At 31.0% G+C, this 24,466-nt stretch overlaps 2 protein-coding genes across 2 annotated transcripts in view; both read left to right on the forward strand.

Moving 5' to 3' along the window:
- Window positions 1-17,005, forward strand: part of LOC143047887 (uncharacterized) — a 72,350-nt gene extending 55,345 nt beyond the window's left edge. The window contains exons 33-47 of the mRNA XM_076221211.1: window positions 383-429; window positions 1,615-1,726; window positions 2,701-2,804; window positions 3,358-3,463; window positions 5,871-6,021; window positions 6,344-6,416; window positions 6,786-6,852; window positions 8,035-8,138; window positions 8,874-9,000; window positions 9,642-9,683; window positions 10,454-10,522; window positions 11,507-11,573; window positions 13,423-13,502; window positions 14,374-14,436; window positions 15,639-17,005. Coding sequence (XP_076077326.1) covers window positions 383-429; window positions 1,615-1,726; window positions 2,701-2,804; window positions 3,358-3,463; window positions 5,871-6,021; window positions 6,344-6,416; window positions 6,786-6,852; window positions 8,035-8,138; window positions 8,874-9,000; window positions 9,642-9,683; window positions 10,454-10,522; window positions 11,507-11,573; window positions 13,423-13,502; window positions 14,374-14,436; window positions 15,639-15,806 — 1,380 coding nt within the window. The 3' untranslated portion in view covers window positions 15,807-17,005. The remainder of the gene's footprint in view (window positions 1-382; window positions 430-1,614; window positions 1,727-2,700; window positions 2,805-3,357; window positions 3,464-5,870; window positions 6,022-6,343; window positions 6,417-6,785; window positions 6,853-8,034; window positions 8,139-8,873; window positions 9,001-9,641; window positions 9,684-10,453; window positions 10,523-11,506; window positions 11,574-13,422; window positions 13,503-14,373; window positions 14,437-15,638) is intronic.
- A 2,435-nt stretch (window positions 17,006-19,440) lies between these two features.
- Window positions 19,441-22,764, forward strand: LOC143049529 (uncharacterized). The gene is made up of 4 exons (XM_076223135.1): window positions 19,441-19,540; window positions 20,365-20,444; window positions 21,309-21,371; window positions 21,952-22,764. Exons 1-4 carry the CDS (start codon window positions 19,441-19,443, stop codon window positions 22,117-22,119), a joined length of 411 nt encoding a protein of 136 aa, XP_076079250.1. The 3' UTR covers window positions 22,120-22,764.
- Window positions 22,765-24,466: the final 1,702 nt, after the last annotated feature.

Below are 24,466 nucleotides of genomic sequence, written 5' to 3' on the forward strand. Positions count from 1 at the left end.
TAAGCAAAAACTTGTATTGGCAGGTCACACTCTTCTTGTTCCACTATAGTTATACCTATAATTTTAGAACTTCAACCCAAAAGTCACCTCACTTATACATCCTTGACTTTCATATATTTAGCATTGAGTGTTCCTGATGAAGGTAAATCCAGAAAAGCACTTCTAAAGCTTCAAATTTATAACATGATGTTTTCATTTTTGTAAGGGCAGTTTTCTGTCGTCCTAAGGATGGCCTTTAGTTTATATACAGCTTGACTATGATGTTTGGCATGTAACACCTGTGGTCTTCAGCTGTTTTTCGCTCTTTGGTCAAGTTGTTGTTTCTTTAATCTTTGACACATTCCCCATTTCCATTCTTAACTTTATGCTATTTTACTTTCAGACTGGATTAACTAAACCTGTATGTGGATTCTGGGATTTTAATTTACAGTAAGTAAATATAGCTGATTTAATGGTAAAATGGAATACATGTAGTCAGTTACACTTTATCAGATCACAAATTTACGAACAGATCATCGCTTAATCTTATAAAGATATAAGAAGATGTAGTATGAGTGCCAATCAGACAACTCTTGCTCCAAGCCACAATTTGTAAAAGTAAACCATTATAGGTCAAAGTATGGTCTTCAACACAGAGTCTTAGCTCACACTGAACAGCAAGCCTTAAAGGGCCCCAAAAGTGACTAGTGTAAAACAGTTCAATGGGAAAACCAACAGTCTAATCAATATAAAAAACGAGAAATGAGAAACATTTATGAACCACATCAACAAATGACAACTAAAAGGATTTGATCCTTTAATAAACCTGTTGATAGATACAAATAACACTAACTGTGAAAGTATTTAGATGACCAGTTTTTTCTAATTAAATTTGTCAAGATCACCTTATTGATACTAAATGTGACCTTTATCTTTTTATGATACAGTAGTAGGTATATTATGTTTTCTTGTCTTAATGTGTCTTTTTGTCTCTCTATCCCATATCAGTCCATCTTCTTAGTTAAGGTAAATAACACTTTTTACAGGACATGTCTAGTGCTAATTTCAATGACAGGTAAGGTATAAGTGAAAATAATTTTATTTCATGCAAAACTACATTTTAGAGAAATGATGATTTTAAATTGAAAACCTAGTTTGTAAGAACACATAGTATACCTGAACATTAGGACCTCTAGTTGTGTCTACATCAATATGTGCTGTATACCTGAACATTAGGACCTCTAGTTGTGTCTACATCAATATGTGCTGTATACCTGAACATTAGGACCTCTAGTTGTTTTTACATCAATATGTGCTGTATCAGGCTGCTAGTTTTCTCACTGGATTTTTTTTTCATTTGTAATTTCATGGCCTTTGATATCTGACTAAATGTTGTATTGGGATTTGCTGAATGTTGAAGGCGGCGGTACAGTGACCCATAGTTGTTAACTTCTATCATTTGGTCTCTGGTGTAAAACTATGTTCTTGCTATTTAATTAACATTGTTTGGATTTTTTGGTTTTTACCTTTAGGTAATCACACCAAGTTTTCTTTATTAATATATATATATATGTTTAAACAATCTCAGGTTAGTATGAAAATTATTTATTTATATCTTCTTTTTGCTTTTTTTAGAGCCTGGTCGACTGAAGGATCTAGATTGACTCAAGCCTCAGATGAACTAGCAATTTGTGAATATGATCACACCACAAATTTTGCCTTGTTGATGAGTCCAATAGGCACTAAGGTTTCTCATATATTTAACATTTATATCGTTTTTCTATCATGAATATGGGGGGGGGGAGGGGGGGAACAAGAATTTTTATAGGGTTTTCAAAAATGTCATTTTAAACTATATGTCTTTCATAAGTGAATAGAAAAGTAGGTGTTAGCATGCAAATTTTCAAAAATACTTGAAAAATATTATTTTTAACTTTCATAAGGGAGATAATTCAGAAAAATTTAGTTTCTACAACTAACTATTTACAATCAGGTTTTTTACCTAGCTCCCTGAGATTTTGTTTGTAGCAGTGTACAAGATCATAAAACATTCTATAAGGGAACATGTTAAGTGATGTTTCAACATCCAATCAGACCTTGACCTTCAAAAGTTTCATATTTCTTACTAAAAACTGTGAAAAACATAATCAGGTAAACTGCATTATTTTTCTGAATATAATCCTGCAAAACTATGTTCTAAATATTTAATTTACATTTTTTTGACTTTATGCATTTACCTTATTGTAAACATTTCTCAACTTAGCTAGTTAGTTTTTTATTGTTTTATTCACATAATATATTGTGAGACGATGAGACATTTAAACAATATGGCAGTAAAACTTTGTGTCAATCCAAGTTTGAAGCCTGTCACTAGAACTATTTGAAATTGGGATACAAAGTCCTCTTAGCACAACCCATTATGGAATGTTTCCAGATCTTACATGCAGAGACAAACATAACTAACTATACAGATTGTTTCTACAATGGGTTATACTTTAAAGACTAAACAGCCTATTCAGTTTTACCTATATTATTTTTACATTTTTGGAATGAAGGGTTTCTCAACAACTGTATTTTGTCATTTTGCAATTTTGTCTTTTTGAGTGTTTTCTTTAAATGAAAATTACTGATGAACTGCTTTAGATATAAACTAATCAATAAAAATTTAATCAGAACCATGTATTTTTTTATACAACAATCAGAAAAATATTTATTTTTCAGGTGACTGAACATAAAAAAGCATTGAGTTATATATCCGCCATTGGTTGTGGTATATCAATCCTGTTTTTAATTATTACTCTTGTAGTATACTTTAAAAATTGGAAGTAAGTTTTCTGGAAGTAAAGTTATTTGAAGAGATTGGGTTAATATCTCTTAATTTTTACAGTAATACATACCTTATATAGCTAGTAATAACAAAAGGCAATTGCTGAACAAGGAAATAACAGCAAACAGAGATTTAAATGTTTTTTGTTGTTAATTTGGGGTTTTACGAATGTTGGATGGGCATTCATATCCAACAGGTTCAATGCATTTGTTTTTTAACAGTTGAAAAATGCTATTTATATTTTATGTGTTGTTACTAATAATAAAATAAAAGTCAAGTTTGGTATCAACAATTTTCACTTTTGTTATTCAGGAGTTTATATATTTATATATTGTAAAATAACCTTTATCAATAAAAACCTGGAGACAATTTTCCATAAGAGACTCACTTACATAACTGTAAATCTAAAGGTCATTATATAACCTTCACCAATATTGAACATTTCTGATATTGTATAACATGGACTTAGACATTTTTTGAAAAAAAGATAGAGTAAATATCAATTGATAAGCTCTGCATCATTTTAATGGAAATGTTCTATTTTATTTCAGTCAGATCAGATCAGACAAGGCAAAAATCCAGGCCTACCTATGTATAGCATTGATACTTTCTTATTCCTTGTTCTTATGCTTGTGGGCACCATTATCAGACATAAGGGTATGTATAGCAATGATACTTTCTTATTCTTTGTTCCTATGTTTGTGGGCACCTTTATCAGACATAAGGGTATGCATAGCATTGATACTTTCTTATTCCTTGTTCCTATGTTTGTGGGCACCTTTATCAGACATAAGGGTATGTATAGCATTGATACTTTCTTATTCTTTGTTCCTATGCTTGTGGGCACCATTATCAGACATAAGGGTATGTATAGCATTGATACTTTCTTATTCTTTGTTCCTATGCTTGTGGACACCATTATCAGTCATAAGGGTATGTATAGCATAGATACTTTCTTATTCTTTGTTCCTATGTTTGTGGGCACCTTTATCAGACATAAGGGTATGTATAGCATTGATACTTTCTTATTCCTTGTTCTTATGCTTGTGGGCACCATTATCAGACATAAGGCTATGTATAGCATTGATACTTTCCTATTCTTTGTTCCTATGTTTGTGGGCACCATTATCAGTCATAAGGGTATGTATAGCATTGATACTTTCTTATTATTTGTTCCTATGCTTGTGGGCACCATTATCAGACATAAGGGTATGTATAGCATTGATACTTTCTTATTATTTGTTCCTATGTTTGTGGGCACCATTATCAGACATAAGGGTATTTATAGCATTGATACTTCTTATGCTTTGTTGCTATGCTTGTGGGCACCATTATCAGTCATAAGGGTATGTATAGCATTGCTACTTTCTTATTATTTGTTCCTATGTTTGTGGGCACCATTATCAGTCATAAGGGTATGTATAGCATTGATACTTTCTTATTATTTGTTCCTATGTTTGTGGGCACCATTATCAGACATAAGGGTATGTATAGCATTGATACTTTCTTATTATTTGTTCCTATGTTTGTGGACACCATTATCAGTCATAAGGGTATGTATAGCATTGATACTTTCTTATTATTTGTTCCTATGTTTGTGGGCACCATTATCAGACATAAGGGTATTTATAGCATTGATACTTCTTATGCTTTGTTGCTATGCTTGTGGGCACCATTATCAGTCATAAGGGTATGTATAGCATTGCTACTTTCTTATTATTTGTTCCTATGCTTGTGGGCACCATTATCGGACATAAGGGTATGTATAGCATTGATACTTTCTTATTCTTTGTTCCTATGCTTGTGGACACCATTATCAGTCATAAGGGTATGTATAGCATAGATACTTTCTTATTCTTTGTTCCTATGCTTGTGGGCATCATTATCAGACATAAGGGTATGTATAGCATTGATACTTTCTTATTCTTTGTTCCTATGCTTGTGAGCACCTTTATCAGACATAAGGGTATGTATAACATTGATACTTTCTTATTCCTTGTTCTTATGCTTGTGGGCACCATTATCAGACATAAGGCTATGTATAGCATTGCTACTTTCTTATTATTTGTTCCTATGCTTGTGGGCACCATTATCAGTCATAAGGGTATGTATAGCATTGCTACTTTCTTATTCTTTTTGCTATGCTTGTGGGCACCATTATCAGACATAAGGGTATTTATAGCATTGATACTTCTTATGCTTTGTTGCTATGCTTGTGGGCACCATTATCAGTCATAAGGGTATGTATAGCATTGATACTTTCTTATTCTTTGTTCCTATGCTTGTGGGCACCATTATCAGACATAAGGGTATGTATAGCATTGATACTTTCTTATGCTTTGTTGCTATGCTTGTGGGCACCATTATCAGTCATAAGGGTATGCATAGCATTGATACTTTCTTATTCCGTGTTCTTATGCTTTTGGGCACCTTTACATTAAGGTAAATTACTTTCACTGATAGAATAGAAGAAGAAAGAAATAGGTACATTTTTGTAAGATTGAAAGCAAAATATTGAACTGCAAAACAGCAAAAATATGCAAGGTCACTGTATATTTACAGCATTAAGGAGGCACTTTGTAATTTCTTGAGTAAAAATGTGTATCACAAACAATTGTTCATAGTACCACTTAATACAAAAGGTTATGAGCTTCTTTATTAATAAGATAGGATTTAGAAACCAATGAGTTGATAACCCAACAAATCAGACAATTAGAATAATCATATGATATAGTAAGCTTTGAAACATTAGCCAGTTAATATTTATATGTTGCAAATAATATCAATAAATTCACCAAATAACAAAAGTTCACAATACCATGTTTTAGCTGCAGTGGGATTCCTATCTAGAAAGGTATTTAAGTTAAACCAGTGCTTTGAGCTGAATGGCTTTAGTTAGGCCGGCAAACATTTCTGCTCTATGTTGATTGTTGAAGGCCTCATGCATTGTGAGTTTAAGATTTAGAACAGCAATTAAAGCAGTGTAACAGTTCCGTTTGCTCATGTAGTGATTTTAGTTCAAGAATAGATACACTATATCCTTTCTTCTCTATATTTTGTACAGGCACTGTGTACAACCTTTGCAGTATTACTACACTATATTTTCCTGGTGGATTTCTCTTTGATGTTAGCCATGGCTATAGAAATTGGATTCCAAGTTCTTTATGTTTTACCAACAAAGTCTAGAGTCAAATGGTTGATCCCAATTTGTTGGAGTAAGTAGTATCTGAAATAAGAATTTGTTGTAAAATTCCTAGAGAATGAAGCTAGGAGTCTTTGTATACCAAACAGGTTAAAATAAGCCATCTAGAAATTACAATGGTTCATTTATTTGTTGTTTGTTGTTCTAGTGCCATCATACTTTGTCTAGTCTGCTCAACATAGTTGAAATCCTTTCTTAAATATATGCTGTCTGCTGATGTTCATACATATTATTTTTGAAAAATATATAATTTTCATAATCATATGAGAAGTAAAAAATACATAGAAATAATAAGTAAATTAAAATCATATGTATATGTATGTAAATGCTTTCAGTTATTCCAGCAGTGATTGTGGGTATTTCAATGGGAGCAACACAATTAGAAGGATATGGGGATACTTCAGATATGTAAGTTTGTCTTGATCTTAAATTGTTTTTTAACAAGTTGTTCACCTATTCAAATAAATTGAAAATATAGCTATGTTTATACTATATTTAGGAAATAACACAACTAGTTGTAGTATAAATCTTAATACATTGTGTGAAATATCTTGAAACACTGTGTGTTATTTCTAAATACGTTGCGTTTTATATTGTAATACATTGTGTGTAATATCTTAATACATTGAGTGTAATATCTTAATACATTGTGTGAAATATCTTGAAACACTGTGTGTTATTTCTAAATACGTTGTGTGTTATATTGTAATACATTGTGTGTAATATCTTAATACATTGAGTGTAATATCTTAATACATTGTGTGTAATATCTTTCAGTTGCTGGCTGTCTGTAGATAATGGACTAATATGGGCATTTATAGGACCTGCTTTAGTTATTGTGTTGGTATGTATGAGATCATAGATCAAACTTTTGAGGGAATAAAGCCCTTGTATATATGATTTATATATAAAAACAATGTCAACATTTTTTGACTTTATCTTATACTTCATAGAAAAATAAAATTAAAAAATGGGGTCACCATCCATTTACCCTCACAATCTGCCTTCGAAAGAAGCATACATTTTTGTAAAAGTACTTATTTTCTGTTGAACTGATAGAAGAAAAGAGGTAATATTGAAATAAAAAAAGAACTAAATTACAGAAATCGCTAAAATTTTACACTAGTTTAGTTTAAATACAGCTTATTTGAAAAATAATAATAAAAAATATAGGTCACCGATGATTGAAAAAAGATATTTCAATTTTAATACCAAAAAATGGCAACTTTGCATCAAAGGGAGATAATTTGGAGCTTTTTCAATGATACATACATTTTAAAAGTCATCTGGGGCCAAAACGAATTGATTTATTTAAAAGCTCGACATAGGGATAGTGATCCGGCTGTGGTGGCGTTAGCTAACTTCCTAAAAGCATTATATTTAAGAAGGTGGAAGACCTAGATGCTTCATACTTTGTATATAGATACCTCATGTTACGCAGTTTCCTTCAGTCACATGTCCAATGTCCTTGACCTCATTTTCATGATTCAGTAACTACTTGAAAAAAAAGTTAAGGTTTTTTGTAATGTTTAATTCTCTTTTATTATAAGTAATAGGATAACTATATTAGGTATGTGCGTACCTTGCAAGATCCTCATGGCAGTCAGACAGTTTTCACTTGACCTCAACCTCATTTCATGGATCAGTAAACAAGGTTAAGTTTTGGTGGTCAAGTCCATATCTCAGTTACTATAAGCAATGGGTCTAGTATATTCTGTGTATGGAAGGAATGTTAGGTGTACATGTCCAACTGGCAGGTGTCATCTGACCTTGACCTCATTTTCATGGTTCAGTGGTTATAGTTAAGTTTTTGTGTTTTGTTGAAATGATGAATGTTGAATTTTTATACCCTCGAGCCTCCTTAAAGGGCTGTTATATGATATAGGCATGTTTCCTGAAAGTGGTGTTAAATTAACTCCAACAGCAGAATAAACATAACAGTAAGAACAATACCTCTAAATCTTAAATCAAGAATCGTTCTGAATACGTATCAACTCCAGTAATTTTTTTTTTAAATTTATTTCAGGTGAATCTTGTCATACTTGTTTTAGTTATAAGGACTTTGTTTAGGACTATGAGTAGTAAACCTGGGAGATCACAACAATCAAAATCTAGACTAGAAAAAACAAAGTAAGTGTACTTGTACTTTTTTAATATCAGCGCATCTGTATTACAGATAAAAAAAAATCCAATTACCAATCCATAGATTATTCTTATTTTTATGAGAAATAAAATTGACTTTTTTTATACATAGATATCCATGTAACTAGTATAATCATCAACAGGTCATAGAGTCAATGTTATCTAGTTGTTGTGAAAAATCAAAAAATGATTTTGCAAGGCTTATTGAGATAATGATGATATGCTTGTTTTGATGTTTTGCTGTATTTGTTTACCTGGAACTCCAATTTGAAGGATATGTTCCATAATACAAAATATGTTACCCTATTTTTATTTTACATCATTAAATGGAAATTAATGTAGTGGTATTTGTAGATTTTGTGATTTTTAAGAAAACAACTTAAGAATTTTGTCAATTTTATGTGTCTTGTATACAATTCTTTATCAATTTTGAAAGAATTCTTCAGGAATATTTCTGAAAGGTATAGGGTAATGGTATAATTTTTTCAATTTTGGTTCTAACATGGCACAATCTTATGCAAAGCACTGTATCCTAACTGTAAACTGTTAAATGGAAAAACAAATCTACATCATTGTGAAGATTTCTTGGTTGCTGGCTTTTTTCAATGTTACAAGACCCTCAATTTTGCTGGTTTCTTGCATTCCAGTTAAAGACATTTCTTAGACATTTTACAGATATTGTTTGTATAATTATAGTAAAAATGAACTTTTTTTTGTTTTTAGGTCTGGCGTAAGAAGTATTTGTGTATTGGCTCCTTTGTTTGGTGTCACATGGGTTTTTGGCGTACTATCTATGTCAAAAGATTTGGTAGTATTCCAATATCTTTTTGCAATATTCAACTCTTTACAGGTATGTTCTAAGGATTATTCTTAAATAATTTTATTTTGGATGTAACACATCTTCTGATTATCTGCCAGTGTTTTGTCTATCAGCTCATAGACGTAATTTTGTCATGTGACTGTGACGTCATCAACATTTTTTCATGATTTACTCTGGTTAAAAATGCAATTTAGAATTAATTATAGGGAATGACTAATATTTTTTCTGTCTATTTGATATATCATTAAAAATGTTGTGCACACTTTTAACAAAATAACACGCTATGCAGGTTATTCAGTGTGCACCACATTTATGATGTTATATCTTCATAGACAGAAAAATATTACAGTCATTCCTTAGATATTGTATGATAATTAATGGTAGAGAAAAGAACAGATACTAAAATGGCAGTCTAAGACCTGGACCAGTCCAATAGTAAAAAAATGAGGGGGAAACTAAGATCAAATAATACAAATCAGACTCTTAAAAAAATGTGGGTACTGTAAGTGTTAAGGAAACAAATGCAATAGTCAATTCATACTACATTTTCCTTTAATTTTTCAGTTATTTTCAACATACATCATGTACATTTGTTAGTAAATATTTTGAAATACTCAATATAAATCATTGAATATTGATCTTAGAATAAAATCAAGTTTCTTCTTTTTCAGGGATTTTTTATTTTTGTTTTTCACTGCCTAATGGACAAAAGGGTAAGCATGTAAAGAAAAAATAAAGTATAGAGAGATACATTTTCACTCAGAGTAAAAGAAGTTTAGAATGATAACAGCTGATAAAATGAGCATCTTCAAAAAGGTCTCATATGAGATTATAACAAGTTACAAAACAATTAGGCAAACTTCCAATCTGATTTAAATACAGCACCTATTCAATTACTATGCTTACAGGGTTCTAACAACCCTCTCTTCTACTAATCCCATAATTTGTCATAAAGAGAAACAAATCTAATCTTGAATTTGAAGGCAGATATTCATTAGTTGATTTGAAAAGGTATCAAAACAGATAAAAATAGGTCATTGTCAGATCAACACATGATCTGGTTTTTTTTTCAGACTAAGACTTATACATCGTTCTTGCTTGACATAAACCAGTAATGTAATAAAGATATTATAAATCTTATTATTAGAACAAAAAAGGGAACAAAATATAAGACCACCAAAAAAGTGATTTGATGGGAAACTTTTAGCTTGTTATATATAGTTCAGCTTCTTTATATAAATTTGAAGAACAAAAGAGAATTAGCAAAAAGAACACATCAAAAACATGTGCCAAGAGAATCCCCATTGCTAATCATACTTAATAGTTGAAAATATGATACCAGTAATGCTAAATAAAAACAAAAGGACCAAAGTTTACCAACCATGTATTTATATGTTCAGATTTGTGGGGAAACACTGCTATTTTAAAAGACTTGCATAATTTAAGAAAGTCAGATGCAACATATTTTTTTTTATATTTGAAGGTTAAAGAGGCAATAAAACATCATAGTAAGAAGAGAAAAGCAGCTCGTATGGATTCATTTTCTTACACAGTAAGTCATTCACACTATTATAATTTTATTTTTGATACCCAAATAATAACATACCTTCATTTCTTCAGTCAAACTTTTTGTGTCAAAAGCTAACATCAAGAACACATCAGTTGAGATGAAAAAAATAATATGGTTTGAATGCTTTTGGAGAGTTAAATATTGTAGGGATTTATCACAATTCTGATCTCTTTGACTTTCGCACCTAGGATCAGCTGAAATTTAGAATAAGCTAATTTCAATTATTTTAATGTGAGTAGTGTCCCCTTGTCATATGTGTGATATGGTAAAATACAGTAAATCTACTGGGGACATTGGTTACTCTGTTAAAATCTTGTTATTGTGCTAATGAAAATCTAATTTCATACAAACAAAACATTTATTGAATAGTCCACTTAAAAGTTATAATAAATGAGTGACCAGTGAAAAATAATGTTATTCCAATTCTTGAACCAATGCATACAAACATCATAAACTTAGTCTTCTGTGCACAATTTAATCATTTTATTAGCATAAATTTCGTATAATCATTAATTTTTTTTTTCAATCGGATGGTGGTGTTGTGAAAATATGACAGGTAATTAAAGTTCGTGTTTTGAAGCCGAAGTTTAAGGATTGTCACCTGTTTGTCAACAATCAACAAAAAGCATGGATATTGAGCACGTGGTTAACATGTACAATCAGATAATAGTTTATTTTAAGGACATCCATGTGTATTCTGATCACCGGATTTTTAGGAGATGGGTCACACTGAGGTCACTTTGCATACGGTAAATATGTTGGGGAATTGTTTCCTGGAAGGAAGCAATTAAAATAAAGTAAACTTCTTTTAAATATGAACAAATTAAAGAATTTTTTTCAGAAAAAAGTATATGTACATAAGTTTTATAATGAAGACTATCCCTTGAGTTATTAAAAAACATATGCATTATTTTTTTTAATTTGAGGTTTCTTATGACTTTAACAACATCTATATTTTTATTTCAGGAATCAAAGACGAGAAAAACATCCGAGACAAGTGCTATTGATTTAACTCCAAAGGCAAGTCCAAAAAGTAAGTAACTGCTTATTAAGGTAGACCGAGGCTCTAAAGTAAAATTGATGATTTATATAATAATTTTCCAAAATGCAGTTTATAAAGATCTATCAATATTGAAATTTGGTTTTATTTTTTTCCATAAATCTTATTCATGTAACAGATAATTTCCATGACTGCTGCTTATGACTAACAATTATGTCATGACTTTAACCCAAAGTCAAATTTCCATGTTCTGTGAACAAATAATCTAGGTCATACCTTTAATTTGATATATGATTTCAATGGCAGATCCAGAAATTTTCATAAGGGGGGCCTGACTGACTGCCCAAGATGGGCGCCCATTCCTCAGTAATTTCTCATAAAATTAAAATAAAAATCACACAAAGGTGGGGTGTCTGGGTATTCTGGTCCCCTCCTTAAATCCACCTCTGGATTTAAAAAGTTTACAACATAATGAACATAATGGCCAAGTTATAAATTGATAAGACCACAACTTCATGGTAAACTTCTTTTACCTGACACAGGACAAATAAAGGGCTGCGCTTTAGCGCATGATACGCCCGTTGCTCTTTTAACTTGTCTTTTATGCTTTAAATGAATTTATATGATCAACTAGAAATATATATACAAATCAAAAGGGATGTTACATTAATATATTCACCAAAGTTTCATAAAATCCCCCTTTTTTAAGTATAAAAATTCATTACTTAAGAAAACGTAAAATCTGAAATTTATAAAAATGGAAAGAGAGCTTATGTCAATAGATATAAACAATTTATCAAAGTTGCATAAAATTTTGTGAAAGTGTTAGTTATTGTCCCAAAATTGGAAAATCCCCCCTTTTTTAAGCATAAAAATTCATAACACGGAAATGTAAAATCTTAAATTTATAAAAATTGAAAGGGAGCTTACATCAATAGATATAAACAATTCACCAAAGTTTCATGGACATTGGTGAAAGCCTTTTTGAGTTATTGTCCAAAGTGTTGAAAATCCCCCTTTTTTTTATGAATAAAGCCCCATAAATCCAAAACTTAAAATCTGAAATTTATAAAAATTGAAAGGGAGCTTACATCAATAGATATAAACAATTCACCAAAGTTTCATGGACATTTGTGAAAGCCTTTTTGAGTTATTGTCCGAAGTGTTGAAAATCCCCCTTTTTTATGAATAAAGCCCCATAAATCTAAAACTTAAAATCTAAAATTTATAAAAATTGAAAGGGAGCTTACATCAATAGATATAAATAATTCACCAAAGTTTCATGGACATTGGTGAAAGCCTTTTTGAGTTATTGTCCGAAGTGTTGAAAATCCCCCCTTTTTTATGAATAAAGCCCCATAAATCCAAAACTTTAAAAAATCTGAAATTAAAAAAAAACGAAAGGGAGCTTACGTCAATAGATATAAACAATTCACTTCAGTTTTATGGGAATTGGTGAAAGTGTTTTTGAGTTATTGTCCGAAGTGTGGACGACGGACGGACAGACGGATGGACGGACAGACGGACAATGGTATACCATAATACGTCCCGTCTAAAAGACGACGGGCGTATAAAAAATTATGGATGCAGGGATGTACAGAACGGAAAACACAATGCCACCTTCAATTGAAGGAGAGGCATGACATGTTTACTTGATTTAGAGTTGATGTGTAACATTCATAGTACTACCAGTAAATTATTGTGGCATGATTCACGAAATACATGAAAGATCTATTTACACAACAGGAATGAGTATTTGTGTTAATATGTATAAAACTATTTCTGCAATTTTTCTTCAATCTTTGGAAATCACTGAAAAAAATACAAGAACCTCTGAGATGTTAGCTTATGTTTTGTTCACTTTGATTACACTTTATTTCAGTATCAAAGTCTAATTTGTTTACCAATGACCTAACAAAGCTATATCACAATAATCTGAATAATAACCTTTATAACAAACAGGTTAGTATACTGTATAGTATGGTATTTCTGTTTGCATTTTTTATTTTGATTTTTGGAAAATGGAGAATTATGCATGATTAATCATTGTGAAATCTGCATTATGTTTATAAGATATCAGAATCCAGGTTTTATTATTGCGATACTGGACATCCAATCGCATTATTTAATGTAATTGAACCTTGCAATAATTTCTGAATCTGCAGTACTGTAATCTTTATTGATATACGAATGAAAGGAATAAGTAAAATATAAAATATTTGAAACTTTTTAGGTGGTTTGTCTTGAGTTGAGTTAATACCAAAATGCTCAAGTGGTAGAATGTTTGTTTTGTAGCAGATTGATTGCATTGATTGTCAATTGAGAATTCTATTTGTAGTAAACTTCTCTATAGTCAGTGTTTACTGCTTCTTGATATTAAGCACAAAGAGTACTTACAGGTTCTTTGGCACTAGGAGAATGTTTTGTGGATTGAATATTTATATTCAGCAGTTGCTAGTACAACTTTTTTATTTTGTGTTTTGACACACATATAAATATTTTCTTTCTAGCACACACCTATTTCCTGTATTGTCTGTATTTCATTTGACAGAATATTTATTTTCATCCTGTTTTGCCCTGTCATGGTTAAAACTATATACTTGAAGGTTTTAAAAGTCCAGAATATTTATTTTTAAAATCCTCCTTTAATTGTGGATACATAATTGTAAATTATAGTTGAAAATTGTAATGCATGCTGTACTATATTAACAGTTTAAAAGTCAGTGAACAATTATAAATGTACTGTGAACTAGTTTTAATTTGATCCCAGTTTGTGCTTATTCCATTTTCACTGTGAAGTTTATATATTTATTGGTGAAATATATCATTGCAGTCAGAAAGAAAGGGATCACTCTTCAATAAGTTTGGACAGTCAATCATTTCAAAAAACCAGCAGGTAAAAATTATATTTATTTCATGAAATTATCTTATGTTATGTTCAGATATCAATAGCTTGGGCTATACACAGGGATCACTTTTGTCTTTGTGAAGTAGTGTTTGTGTCATCCACATAATACTTTGTTAATCTGCATGATAATCCCAAAATCATTTTAACAATTCAATAGAATTCAACCCTAATTGCACAGATTCTTTAAGGGCATACGATACAGTTACAGGGAAGGTAATGACGTTGCTAACGTAAAATGTTATTTTGGCGACGTCAAACTCGGACATATCGGGAAAAGATGCATTTTTCGACCAATTTTTATCATTCAAACTGATTTAATTTGAAAACGAGTGCATGGACCCCTATTTTTTAAAACAGCAATTTGTTTCATTTTGCAAGGACATTATGTGACCCAAATTTTATAAAACTGTAAATAGCGCATTTTTTTTAATTTTGATAAACATGCAGCAAAAAATGACATTTTTCCTCTATTCATGAACGTTTGATAAATATAGAGTTATTTCGGAATAAAAATTGCATAATTTTTAATGATACTTATAAAATACAGAAATTACCAATTATTTAACAAAAAACATTTTGTGTTTATCTTTTAAAACAAAAAAGTTATGTCTTTCTTTCGAAAAAGAAAATACGGACACAAATCTGAGTTTTGAGCAAATACACAAAATTTCGAACTCATTTTACTCAAAAAGTAGCACATGAAGGTATATTTTTTATTACATATTTGATTTAATGAGGTAAAAAATAGCCTATATGCAAATTTTCATCAACTTGTAAATACAGGTTCAAAAATGTATCGTATGCCCTTAAGATTCTTCTGAAGGACCTAAAGTTGTTAGCCTACATTTTGTTTTGTTACCTCATCTGGTCCATTGTCCATTGTCCTTTGAATTAAACTTTTAACCTGAAACTACTCGGTTGATTCATAGCAAAGCTTGTCTTCTCCACTCCATCTGTATGTTGTAACTACAAAGTATGTAATCAACTAACATGGTAGCCTTGTCTAAATGTAAAACATAGGGTCAAACTACAGTTTATCATTAAGATGTAATAAACAATCTGAGAAAAACATCATTGAACTTGTGCACATTGATGTTTACCTTGCGTGGATAAAAAAAAAATATTCAAAATCACAACTTGGCTTGCAGAATGTCCTAATAAATCTGTAGCTAATGTTCTTATCATTTCAGTCAAAAGGTAGAAGATCTGCATCTCCTAAGAATCAGCTCTTGACAGCAAACCAACAAGAAGAAGGTTACAGTCCATTTGGACGGGTACACAGTCCAATGAGGTTGTCTCCAGGGCACCTACCAGCAAGTCATTGGCAGCCAATCACTATTGACCTTGGAACTTTTTAAAACTATAGTTCCAATAAAACTATTAAGATTTTGGATCCGTCCTAATATTATTGGTTGTGGAACAGTATTTTTCATTAATTTTTTTTTCTTTACATTTAAATTTAAAAATCTTCATATGCACAAATGAAAAGTAGGACATTTTTATCTTGAATTTAAAAAAAATCGTTGAGGGGGGATAAATCAATGATTCATTCATGTATTTCTTATTCAAAAAAGAAACCAGCTAACTTCATTGGAAGTGGGGTTTTATTTTTGCTGTTTTACAAAATACCCTTATTGTGCTCTTAGAATATAGGGAACAGATATTTCTATTGATTTCAAGATGTTGTGTTTAGCAAATGAGAGATTGGGTAATCTTTTATCAAAGAAAGAAAATTTTCTAAGCTAAAAATTAAATATAAACAATCTACAAAATTAATTTACACACTTATAAAGGATATTGAATGAAAATGAACATCTTGTAATAATAATTTGTTTTCTATTAAAATCTTCATGTCTACACATTAATACATTTGTTATTTATTTATTAAATTATTACCATTGTGATGAAATACTACTGCGGTATATGTTATTGTTTTTTTTCTTGTCATATATATATACACAAAAGATTTTTTACTCACTGTTTACCCTCTGTGACTGATGCAATAAATATGCAGTTTACAAAAAACTTGTTTGTTTTTCTATCATGTCTATTTTAACAAAGTATTAGAGATAAAAGTTCAGTATATACATTAATTAAAGTCACCTAATTTGATTTTACCGGTACAATGATATCATTCAAACAGGATTAAACTCCTTTTTAAAGGAAATTTTTGGTATATAAACTGAACCAATTCACTCACATACAAATAAAAGTCCAAGGGACTTTTATGATATTTGTGAGTGACTTAGTCCAGTTTATACACCAATAAACTCCTTTAAAAGGTGTTTAATTCTTATAATTCTTTAAAATTGGAGATAGGGAATTTATTTTTCCACACTCGTAACCTCTATAACACTTTAGTTGTATATTTGTGTCATTGAATTGGCCTAGTGCATGAAAATATTTGTTGGTTAAAGCAAAATATGTAACTCGTGTAATTTGTTATCTGATATAAAAATAATTACAAAAACTCTTATTTTCATTCAAATGAATGTTTTGTATTTATAATTTAATTTAACAATTAACGCAAAGTGAAAATAAATAGTTTTAAAGTCAAGGTGGATTCTGTGTTATTATCGCCGCCATCTTGTTTACATTGGTTACTAAAAAAAGTTTGGTCAACATAGTCTATCGAAAAATAAACAATGTAAAAAAAAACTACCGGAAGTCCTCTCGACCATTCATTTCAAACTGTTTTTTAATATGCAAATCATATAAGAACTATTGTACAAATACAGGTTCACAAATAGCATGTGCAATATTTATGTAGTTTACAAATAATTTTATCTGGTGCACTGCTTTTATTGCAGAGGCGGATTTAGGGGGGGGGGGGGCAGGGGGCCAGGGCCCCCCCCCCCCATTTTGGGAAAAAATTTGGTTGCTTATATAAGGAATCACTGAAGCGTGACTGGAGCGGGCCCCCACTTATGAAAATTCCTGGATCCGCCACTGTATTGAAAGTGAATAGAAATACTGACCAAATGATAAGTGCAGATAGTTAGAAATAGCTGTACTTTTGAGATCAGAGTCCTTATTGCATTTTTGAAATGATAATAGTTTATAAAGTATGTATAAAAAGAGATTTAAGGCATTTACTAGTGAAGAAAGCCTCACCATCTAAGCAAAAGCCTAACTTTAAAAAAAGCTCTTTGTTTAAACAGGTTGCAATTGACTAAAAATAGAAAGTAATCTACAACAAAAATACTGAATATTGTCGCAAGTGTAAGTACTCATTAAATGCTACAACAAAAAATACTGAATATTGTGTCAAGGGAGATAATCAGTAAATGCTACAGTAAAAATACTGATTATTGTAACAAGGAAGATAGTAAATGCTACAATAAAAATACTGATTATTGTGACAAGGGAGATAAGCATTAAAGATACAACAGAAAATACTGAATATTGTAGTCAAGGGAGATAATCATTAAATGCTACAATAGAAATACTGAATATTGTGAAAAGGGAGGTATTCAAAATGCTACAAGAAAAAGTACTAAATATTGTGACAGGGGAGGTAATAATTAAATGCTACTAAAGAAAAACCGAATAATGTGATAAGGGAGATAATCATAGACTGCTTTAGAAATACTGAATATTGTGACAAGGGAGCTTCTTTTACTACTTAATCTTTATATTTATGAAATTATCAAAGAAATAATCCACAACAAAAAATCATGAAAGAAGGAAAAGCACTATATATTTTCAGCATTTCTTTAGAAGAGAAATTCCCTGGAATAAGGGCCTGATAGAATAATACATAAAAAGATAAATTATTATATTTAGATGTACTGTTCATTGATTATTGTTCACCATTCAGAGGGGGATTAAGAGGGTTTTTCTGAGGGCCCTGGCCCCCTTTTCTCGGAAAAAAAGGTTGATTACATAGGAATTGCTAAAGCATGACTGGAGCAGGCCCCCTGTTAGGCAGTCAGTGGGCCCCCACTCTTAAAAATTTCTGGATCCGCTGTGCACTGTCATTATAAGGTTAACTATACTACCCTCCTTTTGGAGTAGTTTTGTCCTTAAGACAAGATAGATTGGTTACCCGTCAGACTAGTCTACTCTTAAAGGAGGGTGGTATACCTAGCCTAATGTCTTCATGGTTCAGCTAGCAAGCATGCTAACCAAAGACATTACCTTTACCTACACACTCAAGTCGTTTTGCTGTAAACAAATCTCGCTGACCATATACAAATATTGTAGGGATTTATCACAATTGTGATCTCTTTGACTTTCGCACCTAGGATCAGCTGAAATTTAGAATAAGCTAATTTCAATTATTTTAATGTGAGTAGTGTCCCCTTGTCATATGTGTGATATGGTAAAATACAGTAAATCTACTGTGGACATTGGTTACTCTGTTAAAATCTTGTTATTGTGCTAATGAAAAGCTAATTTCATACAAACAAAACATTTATTGAATAGTCCACTTAAAAGTTATAATAAATGAGTGACCAGTGAAAAATAATGTTATTCCAATTCTTGAACCAATGCATACAAACATCATAAACTTAATCTTCTGTGCACGATTTAATCATTTTATTAGCATAAATTTCGTATAATCATCAATTTTTTTTTGCAATCGGATGGTGTTGTTGTGAAAATATGGCAGGTAATTAAAGTTCGTGTTTTGAAGCCGAAGTTTAAGGATTGTCACCTGTTTGTCAACAATCAACAAAAAACATGGATATTGAGCACGTGGTTAACATGTACAATCAGATAATAGTTTATTTTAAGGACATCCATGCGTATTCTGATCACCGGATTTTTAGGAGATGGGTCACACTGAGGTCACTTTGCATACGGTAAATATGTTGGGGAATTGCTTCCTGAAAGGAAGCAATTAAAATAAAGTAAACTTCTTTTAAATATGAACAAATTAAAGAATTTTTTTCAGAAAAAAGTATATGTACATAAGTTTTATAATGAAAACTATCCCTTGAGTTATTAAAAAACATATGCTTTATTTTTTTTAATTTGAGGTTTCTTATGACTTTAACAACATATATATTTTTATTTCAGGAATCAAAGACGAGAAAAACATCCGAGACAAGTGCTATTGATTTAACTCCAAAGGCAAGTCCAAAAAGTAAGTAACTGCTTATTAAGGTAGACCGAGGCTCTAAAGTAAAATTGATGATTTATATAATAATTTTCCAAAATGCAGTTTATAAAGATCTGTCAATATTGAAGTTTGATTTTATTTTTTTCCATAAATCTTATTCATGTAACAGATAATTTCCATGACTGCTGCTTATGACTAACAATTATGTCATGACTTTAACCCAAAGTCAAATTTCCATTTTCTGTGAACAAATAATCTAGGTCATACCTTTAATTTGATATATGATTTCAATGGCAGATCCAGAAATTTTCATAAGGGGGGCCTGACTGACTGCCCAAGATGGGCGCCCATTCCTCAGTAATTTCTCATAAAATTAAAATAAAAATCACACAAAGGTGGGGTGTCTGGGTAATCTGGTCCCCTCCTTAAATCCACCTCTGGATTTAAAAAGGTTACAACATAATGAACATAATGGCCAAGTTATAAATTGATAAGACCACAACTTCATGGTAAACTTCTTTTACCTGACACAGGACAAAAAAATGATTGATGCAGGGGTGTACAGAACGGAAAACACAATGCCCCCTTCAATTGAAGGAGAGGCATGACATGTTTACTTGATTTAGAGTTGATGTGTAACATTAATAGTATTACCAGTAAATTATTGTGTCATGATTCATGGAAATACATGAAAGATCTATTTACACAACAGGAATGAGTATTTGTGTTAATATGTATAAAACTATTTCTGCAATTTTTCTTCAATCTTTGGAAATCACTGAAATAAATACAAGAACCTCTGAGATGTTAGCTTATGTTTTGTTCACTTTGATTACACTTTATTTCAGTATCAAAGTCTAATTTGTTTACCAATGACCTAACAAAGCTATATGACAATGATCTGAATAATAACCTTTATAACAAACAGGTTAGTATACTGTATAATATGGTATTTCTGTTTGCATTTTTTATTTTTATTTTTGGAAAATGGAGAATTATGCATGATTAATCATTGTGAAATCTGCATTATGTTTATAAGATATCAGAATCCAGGTTTTATTATTGCGATACTGGACATCCAATCGCATTATTTAATTTAATTGAACCTTGCAATAATTTCTGAATCTGCAGTAATCTTTATTGATAAACAAATGAAAGGAATAAGTAAAATATAAAATATTTGAAATTTTTTAGGTGGTTTGTGTTGAGTTGAGTTAATACCAAAATGCTCAAGTGGTAGAATGTTTGTTTTGTAGCAGATTGATTGCATTGATTGTCAATTGAGAATTCTATTTGTAGTAAACTTCTTTATAGTCAGTGTTTACTGCTTCTTGATATTAAGCACAAAGAGCACTTACAGGTTCTTTGGCACTAGGAGAATGTTTTGTGGATTGAATATTTATATTTAACAGTTGCTAGTACAACTTTTTTATTTTGTGTTTTGGCACACATACAAATATTTTCTTTCTAGCACACACCTATTTCCTGTATTGTCTGTATTTCATTTGACAGAATATTTATTTTCATCCTGTTTTGCCCTGTCATGGTTAAAATTATATACTTTAAGGTTTTAAAAGTCCAGAATATTTATTTTTAAAATTCTCCTTCAATTGTGGATACATAATTGTAAATTATAGTTGAAAATTGTAATGCATGCTGTACTATATTAACAGTTTAGAAGTGTGAACAATTATAAATGTACTGTGAACTAGTTTTAATTTGATCCCAGTTTGTGCTTATTCCATTTTCACTGTGAAGTTTATATATTTATTGGTGAAATATATCATTGCAGTCAGAAAGAAAGGGATCACTATTCAATAAGTTTGGACAGTCAATCATTTCAAAAAACCAGCAGGTAAAAATTATATTTATTTCATGAAATTATCTTATGTTATGTTCAGATATCAATAGCTTGGACTATACACAGGGATCACTTTTGTCTTTGTGAAGTATTGTTTGTGTCATCCACATTATACTTTGTTAATCTGCATAATAATCCAAAAATCATTTTAACAATTCAATAGAATTCAACCCTAATTGCACAGATTCTTAAAGATTCTTCTGTAGGACCTAAAGTTGTTAGCCTACATTTTGTTTTGTTACCTCATCTGGTCCATTGTCCATTGTCCTTTGAATTAAACTTTTAACCTGAAACTACTAGGTTAATTCATAGCAAAGCTTGTCTTCTCCACTCCATCATGTATGTTGTAACTACAAAGTATGTAATTAACTAACATGGAAGCCTTGTCTAAATGTAAAACATAGGGTCAAACTACAGTTTATCGTTAAGATGTAATAAACAATCTGAGAAAACATCATTGAACTTGTGCACATTGATGTTTACGTTGCATGGATAAAAAAAAAAATATTAAAAATCACAACTTGGCTTTCAGAATGTCCTAATAAATCTGTAGCTAATATTCTAATCATTTCAGTCAAAAGGTAGAAGATCTGCATCTCCTAAGAATCAGCTCTTGACAGCAAACCAACAGGAAGAAGGTTACAGTCCATTTGGACGGGTACACAGTCCAATGAGGTTGTCTCCAGGGCACCAACCAGCAAGTCATTGGCAGCCAACCACTATTGACCTTGGAACTTTTTAAAACTATAGTTTCAACAAAACTATTAAGTTTTTGGATCCGTCCTGATATTATTGATTGTGGAACAGTATTTTTTTTTTATGATTTTTTTGTTTAATTTCTAATTGAAAAACTGTAAATACACAAATGAAAAGTACGAATGCGACATTTTCATCTTAAAAAAACAAAACATTATAGATTGTAGTTAAGGGGAGATAAATCAATGATTCATTCAGTATTTCTTATTCAAAAAAGAAACCAGCTAACTTTATTAGGAGTGGTTGTGTTTGCTGTTTTCTTTAAATATGATGAACAGATCTACCTTTTGATTTCAAGATGTTTCGTACAGCAAATGAGAGACTGGGTTATCTTTTAGCAAAGAAGGAAAAACTATCCATTAAAGATAAAAGTTTAAAAATATCTACAATTTGCAAAATTAATATACACGCTTATAAAGGATTTTGGATGAAAAATAAAATCTTGTCAGGATTATTTGTTTTCTATTCACATAGTTATATCTTCATGTCTTCACATTAACATATTTGTTATTTGTTTATTAAATTATTATCATTGTGATGAAATGATACTGCTGTATATGTTATTGTTTATTTACTTATACACAAGAGGTTTTTTAACTCATTGTTTCCATCCTGTGACTGGTGCAATAAATGTGCAGTTTCCAATAAATATTGTTGGTTTTTCTTTCATGTCTATTATAACAAAGTATATGAAATAGCAAAAAGTCAAAAATAAACAATTTACAATGCATGCCCTTGATAATGGGCGCAGGACATTTTAGCTATAATTTTTAAACTACAAGGGGACATCTTAGCACAGACATTAGAGCCCATTTTAAGGCAAGGTTAAATCCGTTCACCTGTATTTTTTGAAACCCCATTTTAGTGAAAAACTTACCTGGTTAAGATGAAAGCAAATGAATGAGTGGTTTATATGGCATAGCATTTCTAGATGACCAAGATGTATCTGATTGTTTTCTGAAAAGAGTTCATGTCCGTTCAGTCTAATTAAAATTTAGACCTCTGATTTTCTTATACTAATACTACATATGAGTCATGTAGTATAAACAAATCAGAGGTCTATATTTTAGTTAGACTGATAATGGTTGAACTTCTTTTTTTTTTTTTATTATTAGTCCTGCTTTTTCAAACCCTGTAAATCACCACCTGACTATTGTGTTAAGGGGTTTGATATATAAAACACAAAATTAATTAATTGACTACATTTTTTCTTCTTCTACTGTGAATGTATATTATATGGATATCAACATTATAGTAAAAAGGGGTTGAACTAGCAGATAAGAGATGTGTGGACTTTGCAGATTATCTTACCGAATACTATGTAACTGAAGATTCTATGTTTCCACCTCATCTTTGAACAGAAGGCCCATGTAATTCAAAACCAACACATAATGGTCCAGAGTTGTTCCATGTCCATACTAATGATCAATTTTATAGGTGTCACCCAGCTATTTACATTTTTAACCGGATTTTTGTGACAAAAATGTCGGTTATTGATTTGGGGATGTACGGCGGGCGGGCGGGCGGTCGGGCGGGCGGGCGGGAATCAAATGTTGTCCGTGCATTAACTCATGAACCGTTCAACCAAAGCTTTTAAAATTTTTATATGTTGTTACTGACAACTAAATGAAGGTCAAGTTCAATAATGGCGATTTTGACTTTTACCGTTCAGGAATTATGGTTCTTGAAAGATTGAAAAATGGAGTTTCCAGTCGTGTCGGTGCATTTACACATGAACTGTTCTACCTAAGCTTCTCAAATTTTAATATGTTGTTACTGATGACAAAATGGAGGTCAAGTTCAATAATGGCGATTTTGACTTTTACCGTTCAGGAGTTATGGTTCTTGAAAGATTGAAAAATGGAGTTTCCATTCGCGTCCGTGCATTTACGCATGAACTGTTTTACCAAAGCTTCCCAAATTTTAATATGTTGTTACTGATGACAAAATGGAGGTCAAGTTCAATAATGACGATTTTGACTTTTATCGTTCAGGAGTTATGGTTCTTGAAAGATTGAAAAATGGTGTTTCCAGTCGTGTCCGTGCATTTACGCATGAACTGTTTTACCAAAGCTTCCCAAATTTTAATATGTTGTTACTGATGACAAAATAGAGGTCAAGTTCAATAATGACGATTTTGACTTTTACCGTTCAGGAGTTATGGTTCTTGAAAGATTGAAAAATGGTGTTTCCAGTCGTGTCCGTGCATTTTCTCATGAACCATTCAACCAAAGCTTTTGAAATTTTTATATGTTGTTACTGATGGCAAATTAGAGGTCAAGTTCAATAATGACGATTTTAACTTCTACCGTTCAGGAGTTACGGTTCTTGAA

This window comes from Mytilus galloprovincialis, chromosome 10 (assembly GCF_965363235.1).
Source record: "Mytilus galloprovincialis chromosome 10, xbMytGall1.hap1.1, whole genome shotgun sequence".
NCBI lineage: Eukaryota > Metazoa > Mollusca > Bivalvia > Mytilida > Mytilidae > Mytilus > Mytilus galloprovincialis.